The sequence below is a fragment of the Bactrocera tryoni genome, chromosome 1, assembly GCF_016617805.1.
Source record: "Bactrocera tryoni isolate S06 chromosome 1, CSIRO_BtryS06_freeze2, whole genome shotgun sequence".
Lineage (NCBI taxonomy): Eukaryota > Metazoa > Arthropoda > Insecta > Diptera > Tephritidae > Bactrocera > Bactrocera tryoni.
In genome coordinates, this window is record NC_052499.1 from 62,067,883 (window position 1) to 62,086,699 (window position 18,817).

General features: G+C 36.0%; 1 protein-coding gene across 2 annotated transcripts in view; it reads left to right on the plus strand.

Annotated features, from left to right (window-relative positions):
- LOC120766782 (homeobox protein homothorax) overlaps nt 1-18,817 on the plus strand; it is a 320,231-nt gene that overhangs the window by 19,672 nt on the left and 281,742 nt on the right. For both annotated transcript variants that reach the window (XM_040092474.1, XM_040092476.1), the window contains exon 2: nt 7,510-7,790. In XM_040092474.1, coding sequence (XP_039948408.1) covers nt 7,510-7,790 — 281 coding nt within the window. The remainder of the gene's footprint in view (nt 1-7,509; nt 7,791-18,817) is intronic.

The window sequence follows — 18,817 nt, forward strand, 5'->3', positions numbered from 1 at the left end:
GAAGATGTACATATGTATGTATGTATATATGATTATACATATATATTCTATATATTATTTAAATTGACCTCACATACTCACAAAACACATTCATTTCATCAGAAATATTCAACTGCTAATAACAAATCATATGACTCCCGACTAACCTATGGCCTCACCGCTCGTTTCTTGAAATTGAAAAATCATATTTTAATATTATTCAAGACATTAACTGCATTTTAAGTTGCCATCGAAAAGTAATCAAAACTGCACAGACAAGATGCAGCAATGCGTAGTCAGACAGCAGTGGCTTTTGACCACAAACAAATACACAAACTTACATACATACATCTATACACATATAAAAGGAGCCAACGCAGGCATCGTTGTCATGAATGAGCCAACAGTGCGGCAATCAAGCAAAAAATTGGAAATTTTTACTTCGACATAAATAAATAAAATTAATGAATCAATGAGTTTATGAGCTATGTTTGGCAGAAATTAAATGCTGGTCGTTTCGGACGCGTAATCAATTCAGTCAGCAAGAATTCATAAACTATAGGCAATGATAGTATGTTAAAAGAAAATATTTTTTTTTGGGAGCGAGCATGAATTATTGATTTCATAATAATAAATAAAACATTAGAAATGACAAGAAGCACGTGTTGTTGCTGGTGAAATGTCAAAAAATTAAGCAATGAAAGCATATGTATATGGACTCAAGCAGTGAGCTTAACTGCTGAAATATTGATGAGGCACTGGAAAGTTAAATGAAAATGTCAATAAATTTTTTCGAAACAATAAAAAAAATTAATAACAAATTAACTACTTTGCAAATTAGAGAATAGAGTTCATTTTATAGAGAATAGAGTTCATTTTATATAAAAAATTAAATTAAATTAAATTTAATTTAATTTAATTTTAAATTTTATTAAATTAAATTAAATTAAATAAATTAAATTAAATTAATACTTTTTGAAATTAAATAAATTTAAATTTTTTTGAAAATTAGCAGAACAGAGTTCCGTTTATGTTGGGAAAAAATTTAAATGAAATTCATTTTGCTTAGATATATTTTAAATTTTTTTTTTGCAAATTAGAAAAACAGAGTTCCTTTTATGTAAAAAATAAACATAAAATTAAATTAAAAGAATTAATTAAATTAATTTTTTAATTTTAATTAATTAAATTTTTAAATTTTATTTCTTACATATCTTCAACCAATTTTTTGATCTCTTCTTTACCGCTTTTTATTCCGCCGTGCTAATTGAAAAACACAATTTTCAGGAGCTTTGCTAATAGAAAGAACAAAAGTTATGTATAAAAAATAAAATATTTTATGATCTGGCAGAATTATTTTGTAAAATAATGTAAAATATTGTAAAAGTTTTTTTTCTAGATTTTGACACTGAATAACTTATGGACCTGTTTTGTAGACTGCTAAATTCGCTACAAGAATAAGTTTTCATACATACTTATATATATTCTCAAAGGCTACTAAATACTTGTAATATACTATGTATATGTTTATATACCGTAAATAACAAGCACAACAATTACAAAAGTAAATTAATTCAAAGTGCAGTTTGCCTGTTCTTTCTTCATTTAATCTCTAAACAATGCCACCTTTGATTTCTACAACGATCTCTGCTTCTTCTTCTTACGCTAAATTACTTCCTGCTTCCTTTGCACACGAACCGTACGAGCGATTGAACAACTTTTCACACAGCGCACACCGTCAGGGCCACATGCTGCAACTTATTTGTGAAAAAAGGCAAAAAAAAAATGGCAAAAAAAGCACAAATAATATAAATGAAAAACAAATACAAAGATTAGTCAGCATGGTTAGTTGGCTGAGAAGTAGCGAAAAAGCAAGCTAAAAAAATTAGCAACAACAAGAGCGAGTTCAATGTCTGCGCGCTACAAATTAGCATAACAACTTTATAGTTTAACTACTTGCTATGCTATGAATATCAGCGCAAATGTATCTAAACGCTGAAATAAATATATGTAGCTATACGAAAGCAAAAACAAAATACAAAAAAAATCAAAGCAGTAAGAAATCAAAGCGAAACAGCTGGCGCAGCCGGCTAGCAAAATAGTCCCACACTAGTTGCCACAGCTAGGCAGCTAGAAGAGCGCCTTGCAACAGGCTAACTGCTTGCAACTTAACATTGGCAACGGTCACCGCCAGCGTCGCCTACAAGTATGACAAATGCCGAGCAACAAATGCGATCGAAGAGCAAAAACAAATAAAGCAACTGCAACGAATTGCAGCGACAAATCAACAAAAAACAGTTTAACCCACAAAATTCAGCAAACAAAGTCCAATAACAACAAGGGCGCGCAATAGCAAAGCAAAATATGCGGATTTGCAACAAGCCGGTGCCACAACTGGCTGGCTGGCTGGCCTACTGGACGGAGCTTGCTGCGACCGGCCTGCGGGCGACTGACAATTGCTGCGACGAACTGTAATACACACACACACATGCAAGCTTTGACACAACGTTCAACGCGCAAATCATACATATGTATGTGGGTGTAACTGCGTGTCTGTGTGTATTGGTGGCACATTGGAGGACATTTGCGCTTATTTCGTAAACCCGATTTTTCAATAACAATAGCAGTAAATTGTGTAGTAAAGTAAAGATATATGTATATGTATGACTTTTTGTTGTTTCCCGATTTTTTTGCTGTTTTAGCGCTGGTTCGGCGCGCAGGCGCAATGGCACACTAGTTTTGCGAAAATTGTCTCAAGCATTTGCAGCTGGGTGTGTGAGTGAATTTGAGTGTGTTTGCGTATTTTGCGATTTGTGGCAAGCCTTTGTGCCTCGTTGCTTACTGTGGTTTTTGTTTTTTTATTCCTTTTATTCAAGGTTTGCGTGCATCATCGCGCTCTGTTTGCTGTGTGTGCGCGCGCAGGTGTTGCCTGGCTGCTTCGGTCTTCGCTCTATTGTTTCCTGTGATTTATTTAGTTTAGTTTGGAGAATTTTGTTCTGTAATTTTTTATGCGCACATTTACAGAGTTAGTAATTTTTGGTTTCGGGTTACATTAAAACATTTTTTTTTTAAATCTTCTCCACTAAAAATATTTAAGCAACATAATTAGCGATATGTTTTTTATAAAATAGTTTATTAAAATAATTTTTAATTATTTTTTATTAATTTTTATTAATTTTGTAATTTAATTAACTAAATTTTTATTTCAATTTTTCGTTAAAAAAAATTCCTGTTGAGCCAATAAAAATGTTTGTTTTTAATTTTTTGTCAATTAATTTGTTTCATTTAAAATTTTAGGTGAGAATTAGCCACACTTGTTAATTATAATTTATTTGAAAAAACTTTAATTAATTTTTAGTATTTTTTTAATTTAAATAACTTAATTTTGATTTTAATTTTTCTTTTAAAAAAATTTCTGTTGAACCAATAAAAGTTTTGTTTTATTTTTATTTTTTATTAATTAATTTTTAATTTAACATTTTAGATGAGAATTGTTAATTATAATTTCTAATTAACTTATATATTAATTTTTTATGTAAATTAATAATTTTTTAATTTAACATTATAACTGAGCCAAGTTCTCATTAATTAATTACATACTCCTCTAAGCTCTGCCATCGCTTAAAAATTTTTTCCTTCACACTCAACTTTTTACAATCCTCTACACTTCTTAAAGTATATCTAAAACTTCACAGCACTTCAACTCTTCTCAGATTGTCACTCCACACAGCAGCACAAAGCTAGTTAGTCTCCACGCTCTTCGCTTATCTGCGGCTTCATCAACTCATTTGCCCTCCCTCGATAACAGAACGCACAACACAATCATTTAACCTCATTTTATGTGTTTTGGGCTGGTGGCTGATTTCTGATGCCTGTCGCCTGATGGCTGATGGCTGATGGCTCTGTCAGTCGTTGTCGTTGATGAGCCTGATGAGAAAGCTGCTGATAATCATGCCATACACTTGTTCGCCACATTCGTGTCCGAACGGATTCCTGCTGCCGCAGCATCCTCACACTGCACGCATATCACACCAGAAACAACAACAATAGTAACCACATGCAACACAATAGTAAAGTGCCGGCTCACACCCCTGCCGGCTGGCTTGTTCAACTTGACATTTACACCAACTGTCAATTGCTCATTTCAGTCAACCTGACTGCCTGTCTTCCTGCGCGATTTTGTGCCCCCGATAAGCGCAACACACAGGGCAGCGCGCGCAGTTTGCCGCTTCCCACAGTACATTTTCGCCTCTCATTCAATTGTCGCTTATTAAAACGTTGTTGTTGCCACATAAAAAAATATAAGCAAAAAATACATACAAACATGCAACAACAATGCGAGCATAAAATATGCAGTGTGAAATACACCGCAATCAGTTAGCTTACACGTAAATGTGTGTGTGTGTGCGCGCTGGTGTGTAGAGTGTCAAAGAGAAATGTGATAAAAATCTTTGACGTTTCACAAGCCTCGTTTAGCGGCAGCGTGTCCCCAGCGTTTGCCTTATATTTTGACAAAAATCAGCAAAAGGTAGCACGCGCAGAAGAGGAGGGAAGACAAGAATTTGTAAAAAAGGCAAGTAACTTCAAGTGGAAAACTTGTTGAATGCACTGCGCAACGCCGCCGCGCGCACGCTTCGCCCAGCCTCCAATAGCCACCCACCCGTCTGAGCGTACGGTAAATATCGCATAATGAAACTTGAGGCGCTTGCTGCCGTGTATTTGTGTTTTTATTATTATGTGTATGTGTGCATGCGGCAGTCAGTGTATGTGCGTGTGTGTGTGTATTGGCACGTCAGGTGAGCGTGGCGTTAAATTTTTTAATGTCTTACAAAAGTTTTAACACTACAGATCTTGAAAAGGCGATATAATTTCATTATTTCATTTTTCGTGTTTGTGGCGCGTCACATTTCCATTGGAGTCGTACATTGTATGCGAAACTGTTGTTACTCACTTCACAACAAAAGCAACAACAACAACAACAACAGCGCGACAGCAGTAACTTCATAGCGGCGCGCTGCGTTCAAGGCGTCAATTTCGTATGCAAAATGCGTGCAACGGCCAAGTGTTTATTGTTGTTGTACGGTGTGTGGTTGTTGCTAAAGTTTTTTTTCCTCCAAGTTTTCGATTGTTTTGCCAAGTTCATCTTTATTCCTGCCGTGTGTAGGCGTTTTTCGAGTGATTGTTTCACAAAGAAGCGTAAAAATATTGCTGGCTTTGTTGTTTGAAGCGAGATTTACAAGGTCAAGCGGCAAAGTTGTTGTCAGCGACAGCGAAATAAACGTAAACAGTAACAACAACCAGATTGCAACAATGTCAATACACTCGCGTAACGAAAGCGATTTTTTGACGCAATAATTTTACAGACTAATGTACATACATATGTATTTTTATTTGGGTGTATATACAAATATACATATAGAAAAAAAAATGTATATATGTATGTATATGTTGTGTAAATGCTGGGAATAAGTTTTCGTCAAATTTTGCATTTTTTGTTTCTTAGCTTGATCAGCCAGTTTCTATGTCAGCTGTTGCTTTGCATTCAGCGCAGCAAAAATATGAAATTGCTGTGAAATTTCGCTTGTTAGGGTGGTAAACAAAAAAATAAAAATAATTTATATTTTTTAGTATATTTTTGATGTTTTTCTATAGCTCAGCTTTTGCTTCAAAATTTATTCTTTTTAATAATAAAATCATAATTATCAAATTATAATTTTTATGTGCACACCCTAATGTTGTTAAATATCGCAATAAGCTGCATAAACACGAATTTAGCATTTTTCTTTGTAAACAAAAATTATTCTAATAAAATCTTCCAATAATTATTAACTTGCGCAGACCCTAATGTTGTCAAATTTTTTTTTCTTATAAAATCTTTGTATAGATCAATTTGTAGAATTTTTATTGAAAATAAAACAGTTTTGTATACGAATTTTTTCCGCTTACCCTAATGTCCGAAAATAATTTTATTCAAAAATGCCTATTATTATTAATAATATTTAATGACAATATTTAGCGCACACCGTTGTGTTGTGAAATATTATTAGCGCAATATTTTTCGCACACCCTAATGCTGTTAAAAAATTTTCATACAAATTCTTGTGTAAATCAGATGGTAGCATTTTTATTCAAAATAAAAAAGTTCTGTATAAAAATGATTTCGCGCACACCCTAACGTCCTTAAATAATTTTACACAAAGTACCTGTTTAAACCCACATTTACACATTAAAAAAAATAATAAATAATAATATTTAATAAATATTTCTTAGGCACACCCTAGTGCTGTGCAATATTTGCTCTCAAAGATACCTGTGTAAACGCGCATTTAGCATTTAGATTTGAAAAAATCTTTGTATACCACTTTTAAGCGTAATTCCGCCTGCCAGTCTCGTAAGCTAGTAAGATTTTGCCACATTTTTTTTATTACACAGTAAGTCCAGGTGATTTACGACTATTTAATAGCTTCAACGCGGCGCATTAACTATAGCTTATACATATATGTACATGTGAAAATATATATATGTAAGAGCGTTGTTGGTGTTAATGAGAATACGCGCTTGACATTATTGAGCTATTAAATGTGCCATAAAATATTTATCAAACTATTTCATGGCAACAGACGCGCAGATAAAATCAAATAAAGAAGTATAATCTATATTATATACTAAGTAAAGATATGTTTACATACATATGTATATAAATTTTTTAGCCGGCTTAGATTTAAATATAAAAAGCTGAGTGATAAACTCCACGAATGCCATTTCACATTTGAAACCTGTAATTCATCAAAACGTCTAATTTTGCATGCATTGGAAAAAATTAAATTATAGCTGACAACTTGTTGTCACCCGTGCACACCACCACGCCCCGTTCCCTACAGCGCAAATCACTGCAAGTGTGTACGCGAACAGCATTTAGCTTGATTTTTTTGAAAAAAAAAAATATACTATATAAGCTGTGTGCATATGTATGGTAGCAGTTCGTCGCATCCGCGCTCGAGTTCGACTTTGAGATGTTACAAAAACTTATTGCACGTTATACTCATGACTTTGGCTTATAGCTGACTGCCAATTAAAATTGCTGAGATTATTTTGCAATTAATTTTAATTAACAGCAATTTTAACGCTAACAATGACTCAGCCAAAATGTGCTGTAAGTAAAATAACAACAAGAACAACAAAAAATGACAACAACAATAATTATATTTTGTCTACCAAATAAAGAAAACTCATGCAATAATTACTTTTTAGATTTTTCGCCACTAATTGCTGCAATGTTAATAACCTAACAGCAGAAATTATGAAAAAATAATATATTTTAATTAAAAATTGTAAACATTGCACCAAAAGTTGTCAAATAATAACTACATACCTGCCACAAAAGCAACTGCACGTGGCAAAAAGTTTTAAATATTAAATAATTATTTCTAATTTATAAATTATTATATATTTTATTATGTTTTTTTATATATTTCTATTTTTATAAATCTCTAATTCTCTACTTCTTTTCCACTCTTTTCCCTCTCACAGTATGATGATGGCCTGCATGGCTATGGTATGGACTCGGGTGCTGCAGCAGCTGCCATGTACGATCCACATGTCGGACATCGGCCGCCCGGATTACAAGGCCTCCCCACGCATCATTCACCGCACATGACACACGCTGCTGCGGCGGCGGCAACAGTTGGCATGCATGGCTACCACACTGGCGCTGGTGGTCATGGTACACCTAGTCATGTATCACCGGTTGCTAATCACTTAATGGGCGCAATACCCGAAGTACATAAACGTGATAAGGATGCGATCTATGAGTAAGTAAAGTTAATTCTTTTTTTTTTAATAAAATTTTCTTCAAAGTAGTTTAGTTTGCAGGAAAATATATATGTATGTTCTGAATTTTTTATGCTCCAAAATGCTTTTAATCAGGCCTGTTTGCTTAGCCGAAGACATTATAGCAGATTCGCTCTCCACTCTCTTTGCTATGAGCAGCTGGCACAACAAATATTGCTTCTTTACTACAGGCCTCGTTCTTTGTAGGAAAAAAAAATTTTCTCCTTTTTTTATTTTCTTTTTTCTTTTTTTATATTTTATTCTGTCTTTTCTCGTTGAAAAAGTGTGGCCACTTTGATGTACCGGCTCGCAGCTAAAGAAATTTGAAAGCGCAAACGAAAAAAAACTAGCAAATCTCTCATTTCACTCGCCTTCATGTTTGTGGAGCATGCGTGGTACACAGTTTTTTTTGTTGCTTTTTTATGCTTCCCTTTTGAGGGCGTTATTCGAGTGTAAATTGTTAAATTAGGGGTTCGTGAAATTGCACGCTTGAGCGTGTCCTACTTGGCGCTGATTAAAAGCCAAATTTATTAGGGGTTAGTTGCTTAGTTGAGCAGTTAGTTGTAGTGTTGTTGTTGTGTTAGCATTTAGGTTTTATGCGTGGACTTAGAGAAGCCTGTGAGTGCGGCAAGTGTTAATTTGTTGATTTTAGACTGACCAGCTGTGCCGGCGAAGACCATTTAGAGACAAGAGTGAGAAATAGTTGCAATGAGTGGTGATTAGTTGAGGAATGGCGAAAATTAATATGAAAAATGTAATAAGGAAGTTATTAAAGAATATGCCGTACGCAATGTGAGTGCCCTTTGCGTCACTTTTTTTTATGATATTTCGCGCCTGTGCGCACTGCAGCACAAAGCTTGCAATGGCGGGCACTATTGCTGCGTCTGCCGCATCACTTGATTGCAACTGTTGCCTCAGGTGTAAATGTGCACAATTACAAAACTTTAATTTGCGCATTGCGTGTACGTATATAATAAGTAGAAATAATTCATATATATAAATATAAAGAATATATATCTACTACACAGCTGCCTTGCGCTTCCAGTGTGCGCCGCTCCAGCGACGTACGAGCATACTTGAGTGCGTAGCGCAAGCGCTATTAGCATTTTGCATTCAGTTATGCAGCGATTAGTTTACCGTTTACCAATCCATTTGTGTTCTTAGTTGATTTCTGCCTTCTTTGTTTGTGAGCTGCTCACTTGCTTGCGGCGCAGAACTGATTTCCGTTTAGCGACTACCATAAAAATAACTAACCACTCATTAAAGCTGTAAACTTCTTTCGCAAACGCGCGGCTAGCAGCCGTAAGCTGCATGTGAACTGCAGTTGGCGCAGATAGTGACCATGGCTCTTAACTGCCAACTTAATCCTTATGGCCATGACCAACAGTCAGGCAGCTCAGGAGCAGCAGCAGCAAGTAGTGCGCACTATCTGCACAGCATGGCTTGCAACATTCCGCATTGTTGACGTTATCGCAAAAGCTGAGCACTAACACGACAGGCCTGCTTAAGCATACACGAACGCACCGCGCGTACCCCAACAGCCACAGCGATACACACACACATACGTTTTGCAGCGAGCGACACGGCGCACACTTTGGCGGTCATAAAATGGGGACACACAACACCGGCCAGCCTCAACGGTAGCTTAGCAACAAACTGTGGAAACCAGCCGCTTGCGCGTTGCATGTGGCTTGCATGCGCATTGCATTGCGTGTATGCGTTATGTTGCCACCGCGCACATGCATTGCCACATCGGCAGTATTGCGTAGCAGACTTGGCGGCTTAGCGGCGCATATGCGTGCTTAAATACATACAGACATATACAAATATATGTATATGTATATATGTGCTATTTGTCTGTTGCCTCCATTTAATGGGTGCACGACCTACAAGCAAGTACCGGCTGACTGCTTGTGCTTTTTCTTTCTCACAAGCTCCATATATGGTCGCGCCACTGCATCTTCCGGCGCGCAACACTGTGCAGCATGCAACGCCACCGTGCGCTTTCTTATTTAAATGCCTTCATTCATGACAACACACAATATTGTCGGGAAATTTGGTTGACCGTTCGTTCGATTCAAATGGGCTGCCTTTTTTTGTAGCTTCCTTGCTTCCTTTATTGTGTGGCAAGCCTGGTAAATAGCTGCTTTTATTTAATAGGCGCAAATATTTGCACATTCTGCACAACACAAACAACACACGAAAACAAAAAAAAAACGGTATTAATATGCGCCTGTTATATCTTCCTGTTGCGTCGCGTGTAATAACTCGCAATTTGCAACATTTATGAATTTATGAATGAATGCAATAAGGCTAACGAACGTTGCCGCATATTATATGCAAATGTGCGTTTAAGCATTGGTATGCAGTAAGCAACGCTGTCCATTGCCAGCATCTAGCCAATCATGCAAAATATTACTGCTTTTTGCCGCTGCAAGCTGCAAGCTTTGCTGCGCTTGCAAATATCAATCAGCTGCGCACACATACATGCGTGTCCAAGTAATAAATGCATATTTCTTTGCTGTTCTACATACTATATTTGCATTAAATGCCTTTTAACAATTCACTGTTGCTTCCACTGCTCAGTAGTGCCACTTAAAAGCGCTCTCTTTCGCTAACTCTATTTAGCTATCTCTATCTCGCTCTGCGCCACTCACTAAATTCACTAATAAGTGTTAATTTGTATTGCCTGCATGCTTCAATCAAGCACCGGCTCCGTTCTGAGCGCTCTATGCCACGAAATGCGCCTGCTACAACAAATCTATACATCGCTACATTGCACGCCTGTCTGTTTTTGTGACAAGTTATCATATTGTAATATGTCATCTTTTTGACAGCAACATAAATACGCGCGTCACTTGTCGCATTGTCTGCCGGTCATTTGCTTTTGCAAAAATGATCAACCGTCTGTTTGTAGTTGATCAATAAAAAGTAAGAATTTTTATATACATATATATATGTATGTATATAACTCAATATATAGTACATTTGCCATTCACAAGCCGCCGAAGTCGAGCGACCCTCGACGCAGCGCACGCATGAGAGTGTCGTTTTCCAACTTTTGCTTATCAAATATACAATTTGTATCCGTCATAAGCTGTTGTGGATTACTAATTAATGTGTAGAGTGAGTGAGTGAATCACCCAGCTGTTGAGCAGTTGTTGATAGTAGCAATAGTAGTGTTAATTACTGACCTGACGCAATGGCGGAAGAGGGGAAATCACCTTTTAATGGTATTAAAATAGGCGCCCGAGAATGAATGCAATGCTTAAGGGAAATTAAATGCATAAATTACGAACTTATAGATAATGAAATGACAAAGAAATATTTCGAAGTCAATAGGTGATAAATGTTACACAGATTTAGACAATTTGTAATGAAAAAGTCTAATTAAGAAACAAAATTTTGTTGTAGCTGTTATTTGCAGCTATTTTCGGCTAAATACAACCTAAAAAGTTCCGAAATATATAATTTACTTTCACTACATTAAACGAGAGCTTTTACTTGTAAAAGAAAGAGCTTTCGCATGCCAAAAATGCTTCCATTTGTTAAGTAATTGCTTTTAGTGGTGAAGTGCAGTAAATGGTGCTTTTACTGCATTAGAAGAGAGCCATTCACTTGTAAAAAAGAGCTTTCATTTGTAAAATAAAGAGCTTTCACATTTAGAAAAAGCTTATATTTATTTATTAAGAAATTGTTTTTACAGTAAGTTACTTTGCAGTAATCTAAAAAGAGTTTGCACTGGTAAAAAAGCTTTTATTTGTTAAAAAAAAAGTTTCATTTGTAAAATAAAGAGCTTTCACATGTAGAAAAAGCTTATATTTATTTATTATGAAATTGTTTTTGCAGTAAATTACTTTGGAGGTATCAAAAAAGAGTTTGCACTGGTAAAAAAGCTTTTATTTGTTAAAAAAGAGCTTTCACATGTAAAAAAGTTTTCATTTGTTAATAAATTGCTTTCACTTATTAGAAAGACAGCCTGCATTTGTTAACCAATAATAAGAAAGAAGGATTTTACTTCTAAGAAAATGAGCTTTCATTAGGTAATGCTTTTAAGCGCAATAATTCAAAAGGCTTTCATATAAAAGCTTATATTGCAAAAAAAAATTTGAAGCTTTTCAAATAACTGTATATTATTTAGTGCATACGTATATTAAGATCAAACTATAAGCAAACAGTAGTTAGCTTTCACTTTAAAGCTGCTGTTTGAGCAAAAACTTTGGAAAAGCTTCGCTATTAATATTTTTCGGCTGACATATGCATTTAAGTGTCTCGCACATTCATTTGAGCTATCAAAGCGAAAAAAAAATTATGAATTCATTAAGCCGTAAGCTGTTTGCCATCAATTAAATGCGCTGTTTTCACAAATTGTATCAGACCACTACAACAATTTGATTTACAACATTTTCACCGGCCGTCTTTATAGTTGTAACACACAACACACACTCCTTCGGCGTCAATGAACAACCGAAATTGCTAATTTCACATATTATTACTAACAATTAGCACATAGGTGCGAAATTCGATTCACCTGTTTACCGAACAGCAGCTTCCCTTCGATTGCACCCCCAGAGCGGTGAGTAAAACATTGCACTTATGTGCAATTCACACCTACTAAAGGGCAATGCGAAATTGTGGAGCACACAAAAATAAATAATAAAAGAATGTGCATAAAAAATGAGCTGTAGATCGAAAAACACTTTAGCACATGCTCACCTTCAACATTTTGGCATCATAATCACCCGTCGCCGGTGTGAATGCTGAAGTGTTGCACACACAAAGGGGTAATTATGAAATCAAGTGCATTGTACAACAACACTTATTGGGTTGTAGATATACAAGTATTAAGACAACGCGCAACAACAGCAATAAAAAAATGAAATGAAAACAAGAACAACAAGAACAACGAGAGTGATAAACACGCGAAGCGTTGCAGCGCGCGCTGAAGATGAGTAGGAGTTAAGCAACAACAACAACAGCTGCAGCATTACGAACAAATTTATTGTGGCGGCAGCGCGCAGCAGCAGCAGTAAATGTGCACATTTTTATTAAGAACTTAACACCTTTGCTCAAGTGTTTGCTAACAACTTGTAAGCGCACTCAAATGTCCGAGCGCGCCGCGTTGCTGACGTGCCACATAAGATGAAATGGACAGGTTGCATATGCGCGCGCACACATCACATTCAGCCACAACACTGCGCCTCATAAATGCGTGTTAGTGCCTATCATAAAAGTAAACAACCTGAATGAGCGGCGTTGCCAACTGGCCGCAGCAGCACTTTTATGACTTGCACAAAAAAAAGGCCGGTTGCGTTCGTTCGGACTCCATAAAAACGGTTAAAATGTAAGAAACCACAAGCACACACATACAAGTAAGGTGTTTGTATACGTGCCACTTAGGTGTATGCGTGCCACTCAGCTGTATGCATGCTTTTTAGTTCATTTTTTGGCTTGTCATCGTACATCTGTAAGCGCGCATGAGTCGTCACTTTTATTGGCAACACAAAAGTTAGCAGCTATCTCAAAGATACAAAGTGAAAGAGCACGAAACAATGAAAGGACATTTCGAAAAAAGGATATAAGCACAAAGCGCTAATGCACTGCCTGTTATATATATGTAAATCTATATGTTTGTGTTTGTGTTTGTGCTTGTGTTCGTGTTATAGCTGCTGATCAGCAGCGCATGCAATCCAACAATAACAACAGCTTGCAATGTGTTAAAGTGCCTTAAGTGCAGGCATATCAAACGCCCCAAAAGCGTTTCGTTTTTCTTCTTCCATTCAATTCTCTAATAAAGTAGATAACATGAAGAAATGGTTATATAGAAAAAATAAACATAAAAAATTTACTGCTGAAACATGCTTTTGCTTTTGCGCTCGCTTGCCGCTCGTCATTCCGAAGAAAATTATTCAATTAAATGTCAAATAAACGAGCAAATGACTGAGTGCTGGTCAAAGTGGTGGGGAGTGACAGCAACCATTTGAAATTCTAATTGAAAAATTATAGTGTTTACTGGCTAGTGCACAAATCGAGGGTGAAAAAACCGCAGCAAGGTAGTGAAATTGCTCTGCAAGCGCACAAAAAGCATTTGTTTAGAAAAAATATATGAAAAAAATTCAAAAAAAAAAATCAAAAAAAGTGAAAAAATATTAAAAAGAAATGAAAAAACGTTAAAACAGAAAAAATTAGGTACTGCATTTAGGCGTCATTTATACAGTTTTATTAATTCCCCTCACTTACCTCTAACTAACTTGTTAAGTAAGTGTGGAAGTGTAGCAGGAAAAAGCCCTCCATTTGCTAACCGAAAAAGAATTTAACTAAAAAGCCATTATGCTCACTAGATTCGTGTCTTTGTTGTTGCGTGCGCACATACCCTAATTTTGTTCAGGTGCAATTTGTTTGCAGAAGCGTGAAGCCAACTGTAAAGTTGTGGTATTAGTTTATGTTGGATGGCGGATATCTTTTTTGGTGGCAAAGTACGTTGAATTGTCTGCGCTTATTTATTTGGTCAAATCAAACGGAAAGGTGCAATCAGAAAGGAGGTTGCGTGGAATTTAAATGAATGACTAAATAAAAAGTTACCAAAAATATAATTAAAAATTGAAAAAAAATGTTTATAAAAAAATAATAATATAATAAAAAAATTATAATACTTGTTCTTCATTATAGTTTAGCATTGTTTAAACAATATGATTTTAAGAAATAATATTCTTAATTTTTTTATAAATTAATTTAAAATGACGAAATATATATTTATATGTATATATGTATATATAATATATATTTAGCTAACTTTTAAGCAATAAAATTTAAAAAAATAGTATTTGATACAAATATTTTTTCTTTTGAGAACTACTCTATTATTATTTGAAATAACGTTTTTGTCAATTCTATATTTAGCTTACTTTTGAAGTATAAATTTTTAAAGAATAAAATTTGACACAAAATTGTTTTTTTTTTATTTAAAGGACTACCCTATTAGTGTTTGAAATATTTTTTGTCAATTATATACATATTTAATTTTCATTGCAAAAATAATCAAATAAATAATCAATATGAATTTTTTATTTCAAAATTTGTTAACTCTTTTATTGACGACTACCGTACTGCTAACTAAAAATTTGTTTTTGTCCATTGTATATAAATTTTTTATTCTAAAAAAATTATTAATATTCATTTTTATGCCAAAACGTTTTAACTTTAGTGACAATTTTTTAATAAGTAACTACTTTTCAAGCTCTTGAAGCATTATTTTGTACATTACTGTACCTTTACTGAAAAAATTAAAATTAAAGCTATATTTTATAGTAACAAAAAAATTAGCTAGAAAGACCAAGTGGCATTTTTTTGTATAATCCTAACAAGGAATTAAGGCAACTTACTTCAGTTCCCTTCGAAATACTGGAACCGATGAGCAAGTATACTCATATATATATTTATAAATACACATACATATACACATTTAAATAGCTGCCGCATTGTCAGACACAGCGGCAGGCACATTTTCAACGCAAATGACCATACATAATCCATCAATTTTAATCGAGCAAAGGGAACTGGAAATTAAAGCAACAAAACCATTTATTTTTTCAACGAAAGCAACCCAAGAGAACACATGTAGCTGGCCATTTCAAGCCATTATCCCGCAATACAAAAGGCCATGATCATTTTTAGGGAAGAAAATGAATTTTTTCGGCGTTCTTCGGAGAGCGCGGAATGCCATTCTTTGACTGTTTGCGCATGGATTATTGAAATTTGCTGTGAGGATATACAGAAAAAAGTACATACAAATAAAAAGGATATCTTATACATACATATGTACGAAAGTGTGTATGTGTATGCAGCGCATTGAGCATATGTTATGGCGGCGGTAAAGGTGTAAGAAAAAGAGCAGCGCGCAGTTGGTTAGCAAGCCAATATAGGGAAGTGAGCAAAGGTGAAGCAGAAACCGGCTGCGCGTCGCTGGCAGCTGTTTGCTGCTAATAGATTTTTATTCACCAAAAATTATTCAAAATGAAATATGTTTCTTTGCATACAAAAATACACTACATATACAAAAACACACTATTATATACAAAAGTATGTTGCCGCAACATGTTGCTAAACATTTGTTTTACCTTGCAGCGGCGCAGAAATGGTTGCGAAAATGTCTACATATTTTTTTTATTAATCAAGTGCCAGGCATGTGAAGCTCGAAAAAGTAATAATAATAAATTTAAAAATTTTAGTAGCATTCATATGTGCACTCGCAGACACCCAAATAAACCATTTATCATGTGACTGTAGTACAACAACAAATGCAGCCGGCAAAACAAGCGAACACACGCACACACACACAGTTAAACGTCGAGTTGCACATGAAAAACAATTTGTCATTACGGTGGAGCGGCAGAGTCAGCAGCAGCCGCGGCACCAGCAGCGACGGTGGCGTCAGCGGCGCGTACAGCAAACAGGCTCTACAGCCGGCCAATATAAATGTTGCTGAGTCCAGTTTTGTCTGCTGCTACTGCTTTTATTGAAGTTCAGTGTTGACACGCACAAATTGCCAGTGTGACAAGTCGAAAGCGCACAGCTGAAAGCGAGTCTCACGAGATACACAACAACAACAACAACAACAACAACAACATTAAAAAATAATAATAAATAACGTAGAATAACAAAGATATACAAATTGTAGATAGCCGTAAATATATTTTGCGTTTTGACAGATATTGGTCAAAGTTATCAACGCGCCGCTGCTTGTGCGCCTGTCACTTTTTGACAGTCGGTAATGTCATTATGACACATTTGTGGGTGCTGCAGTATCTTTGCGCGCTCTCTCTCTCTCTCTCGCGCTCTTTCTCAGCACTATTGTGTGTATATAAGTAAGTAATACGGATGGCAGTCAAAGGCAAACAGCTGATTCACTTTTCGCTTTTGACAGTCCGCAAAAACTCACTTGGCATGTGCTAATGTTCAATATTTTCTTATCATTTTGTTGTTGCAAGCATATTATTACCGTCATAGCTTCGTAGTACGTTGAGTTTTGCAAATTATTTGACAGCTGCTGTCAATTTTGATTAAGTCACATGGCGCAGCTTTTCAGGGAGGCGTACAAAAGACGGTCAGACGAAAAAAATGCATGCAACAAGACTTGTGAACACAACGCCGCGCTGCGATTTTATTAATAAATTGTGATAACAACAACAAATAACAGCAACAACACCCGGCAGCGCTGCCTACTAGTTGCCGAACGGCTCGCGCAGGCTCTGGCGGCAACACTGCCACTTATTTTGACTAGTATATATCTCTGACGTCTGCGTTGGTGTTTGTGTGTGTAGTGCTTTTGCGCTCTGAGATTTATTACGTTTTCGTGCAGCAATGACCCTCCTTTTTAGCGCTGTTGCTGTCACATACTTGTTGATTTCAATAAATTATTGCCATTTATGCAAGTTTTTGGCGCTACACACACACACACACACATACATTTAATTGCATATTAACTGTTTTTACGTGCTGCCAACTGTTACAGTATTAAGTTGCTCTCTCGCAGGCGCCCGTAACTCGCACGCCCCGCCTCTAGAGATGTGTTTTAAAACAATAATTGTTGTTATTGTTGTTGCTCTTTCAGTAGTAAAACGTAATTTATGTGGTGTGTGGCAACGTTGACGCTATAAAACAATTTAAAACAATTTAACCATTAATTCTGAGACAAACGTTTTAAGGTCAGCAACATGTTGCACTCAATTATAGATAGGTAAACGGCGTTATTATAGACACGCAATAATGTTTTTATGTGTGTGTGGGTGTTCAGTAAGGGAAAGTAAGCTGTTTACATGAAAAAAATATATTTCTCTATTCACTTTTACCAAGTTTTCACATTCTTAAATTAATATTTAAAAAACAAAAAAATAATATTGTCCCATCGCCTTAAGATTGCCCCCTCTTTATTTGAATTCCAAAAATTTTACCATTCCAAAGACCAAACATCTAATGCGCGCACTTTGCACCACCACAGTTGCTAAGAAAACATTGCACCAACAACGAAACGCAAGCCACCAGCAACCGTTGCCGCTAAGTAACGACATTCCATGCACCAACGCCACTGCAGCTCATTATTTATACGCATTTATTGGTGCCACCACAGCGTGCAACATAGCAAATCATACCCCCCCACACTACTTGTTCCCAACTCAACCATCTCCCATGAAACATTCTCCGCGCCTGCAGCATCATGCAACATGCGCCCTTTTGCCAACCACTTTGCTACGGATCTGCCAACAACGCACCGCGCGGCCGCACCAAATCACTTTCGACTTCAGTTCTAAAACTACACACATACACACAACATATTCATACAGCTGTGCCGCCACCCTTAAATGACTTTTCAGCGTGTAATATTGCTGCGCGCATCCAGCGGCGTCGGGAGCGTCAAGTTGCAAGCAACACACCCACTGCACAGCACAACCCACACCACAGTTCTCACAGCGCACCGCAGCGCATACACTTGTCGTTTGGTTAATAAGTACATTGCTTCATCTCCGGCTTTCCAAAAGTTATGCGCGCACTTTGCTGGCTTTGGCATTTCACAGCTAAAAATGGCTGCCACTGATGCGTCGCTCGGTGCATGCTCTAATTAAAATGCATTACTTAGTACTTTGGCAACTTTCAGCTCAACTCTCATGCTAATTCGCCCACTACTTGGGTGCGCATTGAGAAATAAAGTTGCTGCCATGTTGTTGTTATGTAGACGCGCACTTGGCTATGAGTTGGTTTGTTGTTGCTTATTTTTGCCACACCATTAATGGCTTTTGATGGGCGTTGGTGGCCACACTTTTAGTACGCAGTGCTTTCATTACTCTGCGGTAATTAGTATAAACAAATGCGCTTTTTATTTGCGCTTTAAGTGCGTTACTCTTGATTTTATTGAAGTGTAAATATGTATATATTTTTTAATCTCTATATATGTACATATATATATTGTTTTGGTATATCTATATATATTTTTTGTATTATATATATAGTTATT